The sequence below is a fragment of the Podarcis erhardii genome (assembly GCF_964252035.2).
Source record: "Podarcis erhardii genome assembly, chromosome: 12".
Taxonomy (NCBI): domain Eukaryota; kingdom Metazoa; phylum Chordata; class Lepidosauria; order Squamata; family Lacertidae; genus Podarcis; species Podarcis erhardii.
In genome coordinates, this window is record NC_138513.1 from 26,602,605 (window position 1) to 26,617,801 (window position 15,197).

The 15,197-nt window shown below is 43.5% G+C and overlaps 1 protein-coding gene across 11 annotated transcripts in view; it reads left to right on the forward strand.

Moving 5' to 3' along the window:
• The window catches only part of LOC309325644 (uncharacterized protein C7orf78), a 46,649-nt gene extending 32,045 nt beyond the window's left edge, over positions 1-14,604 (forward strand). For all 11 annotated transcript variants that reach the window (XM_081833838.1, XM_081833841.1, XM_081833840.1 and 8 more), the window contains 6 exons: positions 1,575-1,638; positions 3,192-3,653; positions 7,500-7,584; positions 10,152-10,300; positions 13,184-13,264; positions 14,161-14,604. In XM_081833838.1, coding sequence (XP_081689964.1) covers positions 3,213-3,653; positions 7,500-7,584; positions 10,152-10,300; positions 13,184-13,264; positions 14,161-14,433 — 1,029 coding nt within the window. In that variant the 5' untranslated portion in view covers positions 1,575-1,638; positions 3,192-3,212 and the 3' untranslated portion in view covers positions 14,434-14,604. The remainder of the gene's footprint in view (positions 1-1,574; positions 1,639-3,191; positions 3,654-7,499; positions 7,585-10,151; positions 10,301-13,183; positions 13,265-14,160) is intronic.
• The last annotated feature ends 593 nt before the right edge of the window (positions 14,605-15,197 follow it).

The following is a 15,197-nucleotide window of genomic DNA, read 5'->3' on the forward strand; positions in this document are numbered from 1 at the left end:
TTCTTCCAAAAGCAGTCAAGGGCTGTGCACAACAATAATCAAAACATCTAAGTGATACAAAACTAAAACAATATAGTACCACAGCATGGTACTAGAACTGCTAGATTCAGACCATGTATTCGTTGGCATTTGGGGTGTGTGCGTGTGTGTGTGCGCGTGCATACACACACACACACACACACACACACACATATACATGGTGGAATCTCGGGCTACATACCGTCCTCCTTACGAATGCTTCAGGTAACGAGCTGTGCTAGGTAGGTGTTCTGGGTAGCAAACTTTGCCTTGGGATGTAAGCGGAAGTCGCGCGGCACCAGGAAGCCCCATTAGTGAAAGCGTGCCTCAGGTTAAGAACAGACCTCTGGAACGAATTAAGTTTTTAAACGGAGGTACCAGTGTGTGTGTGTGTTGAGACTGCAGACTGAAAGAATAAAGAAACTTATGGTTTATTACCAATGGCAAGCAAAGCCATTGTGAGTACAAGCTTATATGTGGCCATCATGGAGTCATAACAAAAGACAGAACACTAACTGACTGAGGGAGGAGGAGAAAGGAAGTGAAGCCTGAGAGAAAACAAATCTGCAGGTGGTTGCTTGATCAGCGAGGGATGAAAAGGTTGCCTTTCTGTTTATTGCCTTCTGCTGGTTCAGATAACTTACTGCAAGTGTTGCTACTCCCAACAGTGCTGGCCCTTTTCTATCTGCTGTTCCTGGAGACAGGACTAGTTTTCCATATTTTAAAACTGGATCCATTGGCCATAAATTGTGGAGTACTACTCAAGTACAAAGGAACCAACTTGGCAAAAGGTATACCATACCCTCCAAAATTTTCTGATGAAATGGGGACGTCTTATTCCATAATAATAATTTTACTATTTGTACCCTGCCTATCTGACTGGATTGCCCCAGTCACTCTGGGCAGCTTCCAACACATATATTATACAAACATTAAACGTTAAATAACTTCCCTATATGGGGCTGCCTTCAGATGTTACGGACAACTGTATAACCTCCAACATTTATCCGATGTAAATAGGGATGTCCTAAGGAAAAGCGGGACATTCAGAAACTGGGATGGCTTCTGTAAATCCAAGATTGTCCCTGGAAAATAGTGACACTCGGAGAGTCTGTTATATGGGAGAGAGCTTGTCCTATAAGAACAGGAATAAAAAGACTGTCTTTATGCCAGTTCTCTCTCAATGGCCTGTTTCATCTTGTTCGTTTTCCCTCAGTTTCATTTCCCTCAATGAACTTTTCTGTTTCCTAGCATTTGAAAAAATAGCCTTGAACTGGTGTAGCTTGTTGCTAGGTTTCAAGCTCATTTTATACAGCCAAGAGAGGCACTCTTTTCAGGGTTGTTTTTCCCCTCTTTTTTGAATTTTGAATGACGTCCTGAGGCAAGAATTGTCCTGTTTCTTAGCAACCCAGATGGGTTGAATACATTTATGCATTCAAACCTCTTTGTATAACAAAAAAGAAAGAAAAAAGAAGAGCACAAACATCTCCCAGAACAAACATTGCTGTTATGAGACTCTCCTCTCTCTGTGTGTGTGCTTGCTTTGCTCTAACCAGGGCTGCAAAGGGAAAAATGTGATCCGGCATGAAACACCTGGGAAAGGACTTGGCTTTAGAGAGGGTGAGTAGAATCTCCTTGCTTCTTCAGCTCTGTCTCCTTTATAAGGGTTGCAGTTTTACCGTTATTAATAACTAGGGCAACGCTTTAAATAATTGTGGTGGCATCGGGGAGAACTGTGTATATAGCCAGAGGAGATTTCAAAAGTTCTCACCACAATTTCTAAAAAATGCAAGTTTGTACTTTACAGCCTACTGTTGGAAAAACGAAATCCCAACACCTACTCCATGCCAGGTTCAGGGTTCCTGGGCTGATGTACAAATCCCAGAACAACTTAGGTCCAGGATAGCTTAATATAAAGCTCAAACACTGTGATCATCTGGAGGAGTGCAGTTAATTGTACCAGCCTCCCACTCCTCCCTGTAGCCCAGGCCCACCTGGATGAACTACAGGCTGACATTTAGTGTTGCTGATCCCATGCTTTGGAACACCTTCCAGGAGAGATTCAGTAAGCATCCTTGCTACTGACTTTCAGGTGTCCCTTGCAGACTTGTTTAGCTGACAGGCCTTTGTACCTGTCTAGTTTTTATTTTTGCTTAGCCAGTCACCTTAAATATTAACTTTTAACAGTGGCCACATGACCTGGAAGCTGTACGCCGGCTCCCTCGGCCAATAAAGCAAAATGAGCGCCGCAACCCCAGAGTCGGTCACGACTGGACCTAATGGTCAGGGGTCCCTTTACCTTTACCTTTAACCATGTACACCGCCTTGATATCTTGGCAGTACAGATATACTTCTATAAAGGCATAAATATCTGGCTGCGAATATATCTGCATATGGGAATACAAGCTAGCTATTGATTGCATTTTTCCTTCAGGGAAGGAACTTTTTTTGTTTTGTTTTGCATTCTTGTTGGGTGGGGAGTAAATGTATGTGGTGATGTTTTGCCGGGTACCATGTATTGCCACAACCCTAATTTCAGTTTGCTCGTTGCCTGAGCACAACTTAGTACAGTGCTACCTCGGGTTACATACGCTTCAGGTTACAGATGCTTCAGGTTACAGACTCCTCTAACCCAGAAATAGTACCTCAGGTTAAGAACTTTGCTTCAGGATGAGAACAGAAATCGTGCTCCAGCGGCACGGCGGCAGCAGGAGGCCCCATTAGCTAAAGTGGTGCTTCAGGTTAAGAACAGTTTCAGGTTAAGAACCGACCTCCGGAACGAATTAAGTTCTTAACCCAAGGTACCACTGTAATCAGCTACATTCAGAATGAAAAAGCACTTTATATGCATTATAACACTGTGACACCAGATGGCACTGTGGAGTCCCATCTTTCGCAAACACGATTTCCCTTTATGAAGTTTACAACGTGTTTAACTGAAACACTTTATTGATGTGTCTCAGTCCAGACCTAGCCAGTTTTTTTCGATGGTGACTTCTTCTGTCTGCCCAAAGGAAGCGATGCAGTGGGCGTATTTTCATGGGTTGTTGCTGTTGTTTCTAAACAGCTGTTTTCTGCAGAATTGTATTAAAAATAAATTTGTATGATAGATCAGTCATAATCGAAGTCTTTCTTCTTATTCCTCTTCCTCTTTACCTCTTTACCTTGTTTAGGCATAGAGCGGCGAGTGCAGAATGTTCCCCAATATCCATGCTGGGAACCAATCGAAGTGTACTTTCGATTTGAAGGGGAGATTTGCAACGAACCTGGAGCTAGCCTTACAACGAGATCGAGTCAATGAGTCTCAGCCACTCACAGCCCCTCTGGAAAAGGATAGCTGCCTAAAACAACCTCCCGATTTCAGCTACAGGCTTTATATCACCCGAGGCCTTCTCAGGAAGCCGCGAGGAAAGTCGAAAGAGCTGAAAAAGAAATCGCCCCCAAGCACGGTGCAGGAAGAGTTGCAGAGGATAAGGTCCAATTTCTTTTTCTCCATCGTGGAACGCAAACAGGAGCCCAAGATCATCACAAGGTTTCCCCACATGGGTCCCTACGAAGCCCAGCTAATGTTTGTGAAGATGGGAAAGTTCAAGAGCAGCAAATACCAAGATCCAAAACCATTTGACTATAGACAGGTAAAGGGAAGGATGAATTGAGATAGAGGCAACTGGAAAAGGGTGGCCTTTGGTGGGGAGGGGGATTGAGGCAATGCGCTGCACCAGGTGTGGGTAGACTACAAGGCTTCTGGAATCTACTTTGTGCTGCCCCAGATGTATTGGGACATTTATGCACAATCTCACTTTCAATACCTTTTACACTGTTTTGGGGTGGACATACCGCTTTGTTTCCAGTCAATGCATGTCCCATGACTTCTTGCTTAAAACATTTAACTTTTCATATTCCATATGTTCTGGGTTTGTTTTATTGCTTTCCTTTTTCATTGTGCTGCAGCGCAAGACTGTCCCTCCAGACAGCAATAGTAACTAACATCAGGGAAGCGTCACAGAGCAACTAATAAAGCAAAATGACCTGTGGATGGTCCACAGCATAAATCTACCACAGATGTGTTATTATTGCATCAATGGCATGTTGCAGAATAACCTGCAAACGACAACAACCAGCCAAGACGGACCGTTTGGGGTGGTTTATTTATTTGTTTGTTTTAACTATACGGTCGTACCTTGGTTCGCGAATGCCTTGTGAGTTGAACGTTTTGGCTCCCGAATGCCGCAAACCCAGAAGTGAGTGTTCCGGTTGGCGAAGGTTCTTTGGAACCCAAACGTCCGACGCAGCTTCCACTGCTTCCGATTGGTTGTAGGAGCTTCCTACAGCCAATCAGAAGCTGTGCCTTGGTTTCCGAACGTTTGACTTCCGAGGTACCACTGGAGTTCTAAGATCTACAAGTTGGAGCCAAGTCTTTACACAGTCAGACAGATGTACATATAGAATTGAAAAAGGCTAAAGGGTACTTCCGAGAACATGCGTGGCCCAGAAATTTGCTTTTATCACCAGGGTGGGTTTCTCACAGAAATTCAATCCTGGTCCGTCCCCCACAAGTTTTCTTCATTTCAGCAGTGAGAGAGGCACATATTTTCATTTGATGCTTTTCTTAAGGAGCCAGATGTCAGAAACCCTTGCAATCTAACTCAACTCACCTAGAAATCTACCATTAAAGCTTAGGTTTTTTTCTGCCTTTACACATAGGGATCGGGGGGTGAACCTACGTAATTCACGCTTCCCGAAATAATATGTGAATCAAAACACAGCCATCCTTTGAAATTTGCATTTCTCCAAATTTTGCAGTGTGCTTCTCTGGCCAAGGAATATGTACAAAAGTGCATGTACTAGAGGAAAGCATGCATATAAAAGCATGAAATAAAATAACATACAACAGGAATACTGCTTTGCAAAAATGTCAGTATTGGGCAAAATTGTATGCTACAATGCTGATGAATTTTCATGAGGACTTAAAAAAAAAGAAACTAATGTGAAGAACCAAAATAAATATTAGAAAAATGAGAAAATGAGAGAACCCTAAATTTACAATTTCACCTAGCCCTACCTACATAACACATAAGCTACATCATTTCTGTTTGGTGTGTCTATAACAGGCATATGCAAACTCCGTCCCTCCAGATGTTTTGGAACTACAATTCCCATCAGCCCTAGCTAAAAGGACCAGTGGTCAGGGATGATGGGAATTATAGTCTCAAAACATCTGGAGGGCTGGAGTTTGCCTATGCCTGTTCTATAAAGTACACACACACACACACACCAAGAAACACACACAAGCAACAGAATTTAGTGTCTCCACAAGATGGCACTATTGCAACAAATGCTTTGGTCAAATGAATTCAGTGATGTGGCTCACATTTATCTTTTCCTTATAGTGTAGTTGGGTTATGTGGTTATATTAGCCTTTGAAAAATGTCTTTGAAGCCTCAGGGTTCTTCAGAAACTTTTTAAACATTAAGATCTTCATCTTCAATCATGGTACTCTGTTGGTGACTGGATTTTTTTCATGAGACTTAAATTATTTTATAGAGGCACATTAATGTCCAATACACCCATTTCTAATGCATTTCATTGTTTTTCTCCATTCAACCACAACACAAATTAACAGGTTAACCCTCTCTGTGGTATTAAAAAACACCCCAATGTCATTACTTTTATCACACCAAACTTTTAAGGTTGCAGCTAGGAAAGGAGGCCTTTCCACCTGGTCCTCAGGACTCTTCCTGGGCCTCATCCCTTCCCAGGCCAAACCCCTCACTGGATCTGCACCCTTCTTGAGTGTTTGGCCTGGAGGATGCAGAGAGGTGTAGGGCAGTTCTGAGCTAGATGGACCAACAGTCTTCCTCAACAGAAGGCAGCTTCCTATGTCCCTATGAGTGTTTCTGAATGGCTGGAATATGTTCTTCAGCCCTTACTTCAATGGAGGACAGAGTAGGGTGCATGAATACATGTAGGAAATAGCCTACCATACAGAGGTAAACTTTAGAATTGTTGTTCTCCTACTTTTCCCTCTCATCTCATGTACCACTAGCATGCAGCAGGTTGCTTAAAAGAAAATGTGGCCCCAAGCAGAAACTGGTCCTCAGACCTGACTTAAAAGTGTTGTTGTTTTTTCATTGAAAGACGGCCCTGCTTATGCAGTCACATGTGAACCTTATGATGTTAACAAGGGGCAGGTGTTTACTAGCAGAACCGGTTAAGAATGTGTATACAGAGATGATTATCTGAGGTGCTTTGAAAAGCTAAGATTAGCATTTCCATACTAAACTTACTGGATAACTTATTCCTGCCTTAAACCAGGAAGTGACTATATTATTAATGATAGCTGTGTGTCTTCTGTTGACTTTTGAGAGCCTCAGAAATTTACAAATCAGTTTTATTGATGTTAACTGAGCTTTAACAACTGAGTATGTGGCAAGAAATGAGCTCTGTCCAGTTCCAGGATCACTTTTTGTTTGTTTATTTCTTTTAGAGAATCTCTACCCTACCTTGCAATCTGCTAAAATAAGTGTCTTCAACCTTTTCAGACCCATGACCCACTTTTAACCCAAACATGCATTTGGAGACCTATTTCTTAGTCTTTTACTTTATATTTGCAGAGTGCTCCTGTTGCCACCCACCTTGAATCAGGCTGCCACCCACTAGTTGAAGACTACAGTGGTACCTTGGTTTACAAACTTAATCCGTTCCGGAAGTCTGTTCTTAAACCAAAGCATTCTTAAACCAAGGCGTGCTTTCCCATAGCAGCAGGGGACTGAGTTTACAAATGGAACACACTCAACAGGAAACAGAACATGTTCTGTTTCCAAGGCAAAGTTCACAAACCAAAACATCTGCTTCTGGATTTGCATCGTTCTTAATCCAAGTTGTTCATAAACTAAGCTGTTCTTAAACCAAGGTACCACTGTAGTGCCGTAAAAGGACCCCGGTGTTGCCTCGAGACTGAAACACAACAATACAAAAAAAAAAAAACCCACCCCCAAAACCCACCCTAGTAACATAAATAAATAAAGCAAAATATGGGATATAAATCCATTAAAAACAGCAGCATGAAAGAAATGTAGAACGGCTCACTTATTAAAGCTATGTACACAGTGTATATTTAAAACACATGACTTCCCACCCAAAGAATCTTGGGAGCTGTAGCTTGTGAGTATGCTGGGAATTGTCATAATGTGAAAGATAAGCTACAGTTCCCAGAATTCTTTGGGGGGGAAGTCGTGTGTTTTAAATGTGTGGTGTATAGCCTTTGCTTTAAAAGTACAGTGCCACAGCAGGAGGCAAAAAACCTCAACAAACAAACAAAAAATAGAAGTATGTCAAAATAAAATAAAATAACCCTGTTTGCTATATACAAAAGGAAGTCGCTGTGAATGGGCAGTAAGAATGACAAGCGCCAAAGCATTGCTCCCAAGTTGTTTGCCAGCAAATCCAGGTGTCCCCTCTTCATGTTTTTCCCCGTACAGTATGAACCAGATAGGCCAAATTTTGTGACCAGCTATGCCAGAGACCCTCTGAATCTAAAGTTGAAATCCCAGTGTTTAAGCAAAGGTAAGTCCTCGCTGATCTTCAGAAGTAGGTATGACACCCGTTTCGTGCATCAGAGGAACATTATAGTTTGAACATCATGTTCTCTCAGTAATAAATTGGATTGGGAAGCTTGCATTGTGCTGGGCATGGGGTGTGGTGTGGCTCTCAAGACTCTCTCCAGGCTGCGCTTCCTCCTCCTGTTCCTGCTTTGCACCCTCCTTCCTTAGCTGAAATATGTCCTTGAAATCTGATAATGCTTCTTACTTACTTGGGTGGAGGATAGATAGGGGTGTATGAGTCGATATACTATATACTGTATAGTGGCTTACGGTATAATTGCACTGGATAGCTCAGTTGGTTAGAGCATGGTGCTGATAATGCCAAGGTTGCAGGTTCGATCCCCACATGAGACAGCTGCCTATTCCTGCGTTGCAGGAGGTTGGACCAGAGGATCCTCAGAGTCCCTTTCAACTCTAAAATTCTATGATTCTATAAAGGTAACATTAATGTCTGCTGCTCTACCAACTTTTGCTGCTGGCCCTGCAAAAGGTAGCCCACATGACAATGTGGCCCCCATAAGCTGAAAAGGGCTCCTCATCCCTGTAATAAATAATAGAATCATAGACTCATGGAGTTGGAAGGGACCCCGAGGATCATGTAGTACAACCCCCTGCTGAGCTATCCAGGAAGTTAAAGAGGGTTGCAACTGGCTCCTAGTATGTTTCCGAACCTCCTGCCAACCTAGCAGTTTGAAAGCACGTCAAAGTGCAAGTAGATAAATAGGTACCGCTCCAGCAGGAGGGTAAACAGTGTTTCCGTGCGCTGCTCTGGTTCGCCAGAAGCGGCTTAGTCATGCTGGCCACATGACCCGGAAACTGTACACTGGCTCCCTCGGCCAGTAAAGCGAGATGAGCACTGCAACCCCAGAGTCGGCCACGACTGGACCTAATGGTCAGGAGTCCCTTTACCTTTACCTACGTTTCCGAGCACAATTCAAAGTGTTGGTGCTGACCTTTAAAGCTCTAAACAGCCTTGGTCCAGTATACCTGAAGGAGCTTCTCCACCTCCATTTGTTCAGCCAGGTCCAGTGAGGTCCAGTGTCGAGGGCCTTCTGGCAGATCCCTCACTGCGAGAAGTGAGGTTACAGGGAACCAGGCAGAGGGCCTTCTTGGTAGTGGCGCCCACCCTGTGGAACGCTCTCCCATCAGATGTCAAAGAAATAAACAACTATCTGACGTTTAGAAGACATCTGAAGGCAGCCCTGTTTAGGGAAGTTTTTAATGTTTGATGTTTTATTGTGTTTTTAATATTCTGTTGGGAGCCGTCCAGAGTTCTTCTTCTTCGACACTGGTAGTATTAATCTTCATTAAGCAGACATATTAAGTAGTTGGCCCTCACAACAGCCATTATTTCCTTTAGGGAACAATAGTAATAAAGGTTAGTTTCAGGCATATTTATAACACAAAACATTAATGTTAAGATTCTCATTTGACTGTTTATAACACTCAAAAGTCAACATATCATTACAAATGGGTGATTGTGAAGCTTGGCTAGGGCAGTCCAAAGCTTCCTCTTTTGTTCGTATACCCCACTTAAATTTCACTTGCCATATTTGACCATGCTGCTGCCATTTAGCAGTGTCCTAGGTGCTCTGGAGAATGTGTAAGTGGCACTGATAGACGAGTTCAGAACTGAACATCTACGCTAACTGGTTGCGATCTATGGAGCAGCAAACTCGGCAGAAGGCTGAACATCTGCTGTTGCATTTACAAAACTTCATGTGAATATGTGTCCACCTGTTAGGTAAATGGGATACAGCAAGAGGCACAAGTGTATGATGTGCCTGGTGCAAATCTGGCCTCTGATTCTTGATTTATTAAGATATGCATGGCACTTGAGTATAAAAGCAAATAATTTTAATGTGGTTTGCAAAATGAGTAAAAGAATGGAATTATCAGTAAAAAAGAGAGTTTAAAACAACTATTTAAACATTTTTTTTGGGGGGTGACCCACCAATAAACAAAAAAAAAAAAAAAACCCTACCCCAGAATAAAACATATATCGATGTTCTACCTATCTTGGTAGGCTTGCCTAAATGAAACTGTTTTACCAGGCACAGAGAAGGCCCCTGGCTGTCCCCTAGTTGCTTTCAATTTATATGTACGTTTTTCTACTAAAGCTAATCTCCAAGCACTTTGATACCAGTAATCCAACATCACACCCTTTAATAAATCTACCCAAAATCTAGCCCAGTGGCAGACATTGGGCTCTCAAATTTTTGTGTCACCCTGTGCAACGCTAAAAATTGGCACACACAAACCCCACCTCTTATGCTCCATTCTGCATAGTGGTTGTGGCACCCCTTGTGGTTATTGGCACCCAGGGCAGCCAGACCAGTGTGGCTCCCCTAAAACTGGCTAGTTGCTTTGGGTGCAATACTATTAGTCCCATTGGCTCTTGTTGGACTTTCTCCCAAGTAAACATCATAGGATTGTGCTGCATGCACTTTCAAATCCTTTCCCTGTCAGCAGCAATGCACAATATGGATTCTGAGCACAAACTGCCTTTTGTTTTCTGTCCCTCTTCAGTCCACGGACTCCATCCTCTCGCGGAAGAAAAGGGGAGACCCCGATCTAAAGAAAGATTCACCACCTGCTACAAGCCTCAAGAACTCAAGTGGGATTCGAAGTTACTTCTGCCAAAGGAGCCTTGGCCTACTAAACCTGTTTCCTTCACAGTTAGTACAACACTCCATAATTCCCTTCCCTTCTTCGCATCTTCTTCCACTGTACTCATATTTGGAATAGAAATCTGTGGGTGTTCTGAATGGTTTTTTTTAAAAATAAAATAAAATAAGAGTATTGCTTTGCTGGAGTACTTGGGAGTTTCTGCAAAGCTGATAGCTAGCCAGATTCTAACCTAAGGTGATATAATTAGAAGACAGGCTGTGGGTTGTTTTTTTAAATGTCTGTCTCATAAACAGGTTCTCACAGGTAGAAGAGGAAGATATTTGTAGGCCTGCTGTTATTTATAGTTTTGTTTGAAAACTGTAACTGTTTCTCTTGCAAAATGCCTTGAACGACTTTTTTTTTTAGAAAAAGCAAAAAATATACTGTAGAACCTTGGGTACATTGGCTACATTGCAGGCTGAAAGGAATAAATTCACCCATTTTTCCAGGGATCAGAAGCGACTTGGGCTTTCTGACAAATTATAGACTTTTCCTAATGAGGTATGAATGACTCTTGTGTTGTTTTAAACGGAAACAAGCCAGAGCCATTTCAGAATGTGGGAGGCGTAATTTTCCTGAGCTAGTCTTGGAGATTCAAATGCATGTTGGCAAATAGTGTAATAGCATGTGTAGAATCTTGCCTACTGTTTAATATCGCTTGAGCTGCAAATGCTTTTAAATTATAAGCACTAATACATGTGGAAGAAAATTCCATTGTAACCAGTAAGGCTTCCATCTGATTCCCTGATATAGATATGCTATATTGGGGATAAGGAACCTTTGACCCTTCAGATGTTTCCAGACTACAATTCCCATGATTCCTGAACTTTGGCTATGCTGGCCAGGGCTGATGGAATCCAAAAACCTCTAGATGACCACAGGTTCCCCATTGATGCCCCATATAGAATGGGGCACCTCCCTGACATTGGGTGAGGATCCTCGTATACACATGCAAAGTTTTGGATCGTAGCTATGAAGATATCAGTTAAGAATTTTTAGTCACTTTAGGTAATAACATACTACGATTATGTCGTTTATGGTGAATGCTTGAATTTGTTCCTGCTTTGTTTAGATGCTACACAAAGTAGGTAGAATCACAGATGCATGTATTCACGTGCCAGCATTTGCTGGGCAGCACAGAACTCAACTTTCTGATGCAGAACCTGGTTTAGCAACTTTTTAGAGCCACATGGAAAATACTGCGCAGAGATTTTTCTTGCGAAGCAGGGCCAGCCCACCTATGAGGCAAGGGGAGGTGACTGCCTTGGGTGGCAGAATTCACAGGGGCAACAGATTTGGCCTCCAAGGCATGCCTTGCCCACTGCCACTGCTAATAGGAGGTGCTGCTGGTCTCCTCCCTCCCCTAGGGAGGAAATAGCAAGGGCTGCCTTCTGGAATCTCCTAGGCTCTGCACCTGCCTAGTGAAGGCATAGGCAAACTCGGCCCTCCAGATGTTTTGGGACTACAATTCCCACCATCCCTGAACACTGGTCCTGTTAGCTAGGGATCATGGGAGTTGTAGGCCCAAAACATCTGGAGGGCTGCGTTTGCCTATGCCTGGCCTAGTGTAATTCAGAGTGGGCCCCTCCGACCCACCATGATTCGTTGCCCTGTACATTATCCTGTCCCTCCTGTAAGTTCAGATGTTTACTGCTGCCCCCAACCTATGCTTTCTGTTATTTTATTTGTTCCTCTCTCTTTTTGTTCTTCTGTGTTCAGCTTGATTTTTTAAATTTAAAAAACGCATGGCATATTTTTAGGCATTGTGCGAAATCATATCACAGTACAAATCTTGCCAGTCCTCTGTATGGATGATTGGATGAGGTGCTTCCTGTTGTTGCTGAAGGGACTTCAATCGCTTGAAACGAAGCACACATCATGGAGGCTTTCAGGAACTTCGGCTTTGCCAAGAAACTGCAGGAAAAACACAAACATTGCCACCACCGTTACATAAATGGATTGCTAACACCCCAGTACGAACCATGTCTGCTCTGATGTAAACCCTGTTGAATTCAGTGGGGCTTATTCCCAGGCAAATGGAGGATGACAGGGATGGTGTAGAGCTAGTTTGCTCGCACCTACTCTCCCCAAACCCCTTGCATGTTCATGTCAGGCATGTACTGAATGCCTGAAGGAGCGTCTCCACCCCCATCACTCAGTCCAGACACTGAGGTCCTCCTCTAAGGGTCTTCCCTCACTGCGAGAAGTGAAGTTACAGGGAACCAGGCAGAGGGTCTTCTCAGTAGTGGCGCCCTCCCTGTGGAACACCCTCCCCTCAGATGTCAAGGAGATAAAGAATTTAGCAACTTGTAGAAGACATCAGAAGGCAGCCCTGTATTGGGAGGTTTTTAATGACTGATGTTTTTATTATGTTTTTAGATATGCTGCAAGCCACCCAGAGTGGCTGGGAAATCCCAGCAAGATGGGCAGGGTATAAATAATAAAACAACTATTGTTGTTGTTGTTGTTGTTGTTGTTGTTGTTGTTGCTGTTGTCAGGCTTATATCTGCTGAGGCCAGTGCTCCTCACAGGCAACCACAGATATGTGAGGAGATAGGCCTGCTGGGGAAAGTTTGATAGGCTCTCATCATATTTGGCAACTGTGAAGCACTAGCATTAAAAACACTTGAAAAAGGCCGAGTACATATCCTCACTAGTAAATGGGTGTCTGTATGATACTCAATTTGGATGGGTATTCAATTATTGCAGCTAAAGCCTTTTTTGCCAGTAAATGTTATGTATCTTCCCTTCAGGCTATGCTTATGTTATAAAGCCTAGCTGCAGAGCAAGGCCCTTTCGCTTTAAGATGTTTGATATCTGTGAATCCCCATTTGGTTAAAACCATGCCTGCCAGTAGTTTTCTTACATTATTTTAATGATTTTGTCTTCAGAGGCACAGAAGCCAAAGAGCTGCACACAGTGCCTTTCTGGAACGTGTAGAAGAAACGCTAAGCCAGCTGTGGTTGAAAGAGGTATGTTGCCTTCAGGAAATCTAGCAACCCAGTTTAAAACCTGTTTATTCCCCTCTAAGGAACTCTTATAGTATAAAGTACAGAGAATATTTAGACAACTCCCACCAGTTCCATTCAAGACACAGAGAGCCACAGGTTCCCCACATCAGGGGAGGAACTGAAGGAAAGTTGGGATAGAAGTTGTTGTGGTGGCTAGTTGTCCTCGGGACTGGTGGGGCAGAAGGCCGGTAGACCAGCAGTAGGTAGAGTCAGAGCCAATGACAGGCAGTGCCACCTCCTTATTGGTTCTAAGTAAGAAGACAGGCGGATGGGGGCTGACTGAGGACAGACTGACCCTAATGGACTCACCCAACTTGCCCTAATGGACCAGCCTTCACTGAGAATAAGTGAGGAACGTGCTCCAGGAACACACCTACAGCCTTCATGGGTCACGTAAATAAGATATGGAGAGCCCTCTGCATCAGGCCAGAGGCCCATCTAGTCCAGCTTCCTGTTCTCACAGTGGCCTTATAGGAAGCTGGCAAGCCAGAACTGAGCACATGAGAACTTCCTCTTCCTGTGGTTTCCATTCAGAAGCATTAATGCCTCCAGCTGTGGAGGAAGAGGAACAAGCATTGTGGCTGGTTGGTAGCCATTTCCTCCACGAATGTGTCCGTTCCTCTTTTAAATCCTTCCAAGTTGGTGGCCACCACTGCCTCTTGTGGCAGTGAGTTCCACAGCTGAACTGCGCTCTGTGTGAAGCAGTGTAGCATTTTATATGTCCTCAATCGGCCCAAATTTTTGCTTCACTGAATGCCCGTGAATTATAGTGGTGTGTGTGCGAGAGAGAACAAAATTAGGCAGGCTTTCTAGATATGGATGTTGACCTTTTGTGACATTTCCTCCCTGCTTTCCAGGCAGCCCAGAAACAGGCCCAGGACAGAAGAAAAGCTGCATCTAGTCTGAGGCAGAAAACGCCAAGAACAGCAGTTTCCATTGAGAGTGATATTGAGATGCAGCAACAGGCCGGCAGGCCGCAGGAGAAAAGCCTGCAAAAAGGACAGCTCTCACAGCCACCATCTATGGCAACACTGGGGTTGCAGCTGTCAATGCATATAAAACCAGAACCTTTGGGCTTCTTGCTGCCAAGTGGCGTTGCCCAGAGTGTCGAGGAACTGAGGTGCAAATAATGAGGGGGAGACCATGAACACTCAGTAAATACCTGGATTGTATTATGCTCATTGCTGCAATTCTAGTGCCAGTAGGGTTCTGTATTGCAGGAGGATAAATCTCATCCTCTCTTTATCACAGTGAATGTAATAATTGTAAATAATAATAATAAACAAACAAACAAACAAGTGCAGCAAGGGATGGTTTTCTCTATATAATACACTCCCACATCTAATGGCACTCAGGAGTGTTTTGCTAAAAATGATATACAGTGGTACCTCGGGTTACAGACACTTCAGGTTACAGACTCCACTAACCCAGAAATAGTACCTCGGGTTAAGAACTTTGCTTCAGGATGAGAACAGAAATCGCTTGGTGGCGGTGCAGTGGCAGTAGGAGGCCCCATTAGCTAAAGTGGTACCTCAGGTTAAGAACAGTTTCAGGTTAAGAACAGACCTCTGGAACAAATTAAGTTCTTAACCCGAGGTACCACTGTAATCAAAACCATCAATCCGTATTCAAATAGGGGGAAATTAGCAAAAAAATATATGTTAATACTGTGAGAATCAAGTAGAACTTCCTTTGGAGAAGACAAACGGGCCTGCTGCAGAATCTGCACCCTGATGCTGTGAAAGATCTGGGATAGCTCAGATTCCTGCATTGCTATGTGACCCTCGTGGTCCCTTCCAACTCTATGATTCTACGAAGCGTGTCTCACATAACCTGTACCAGTGTGGGGTAGAGAAACAGGCTTTGAGCACAGCAGAATTAGCAAACGGAAGCA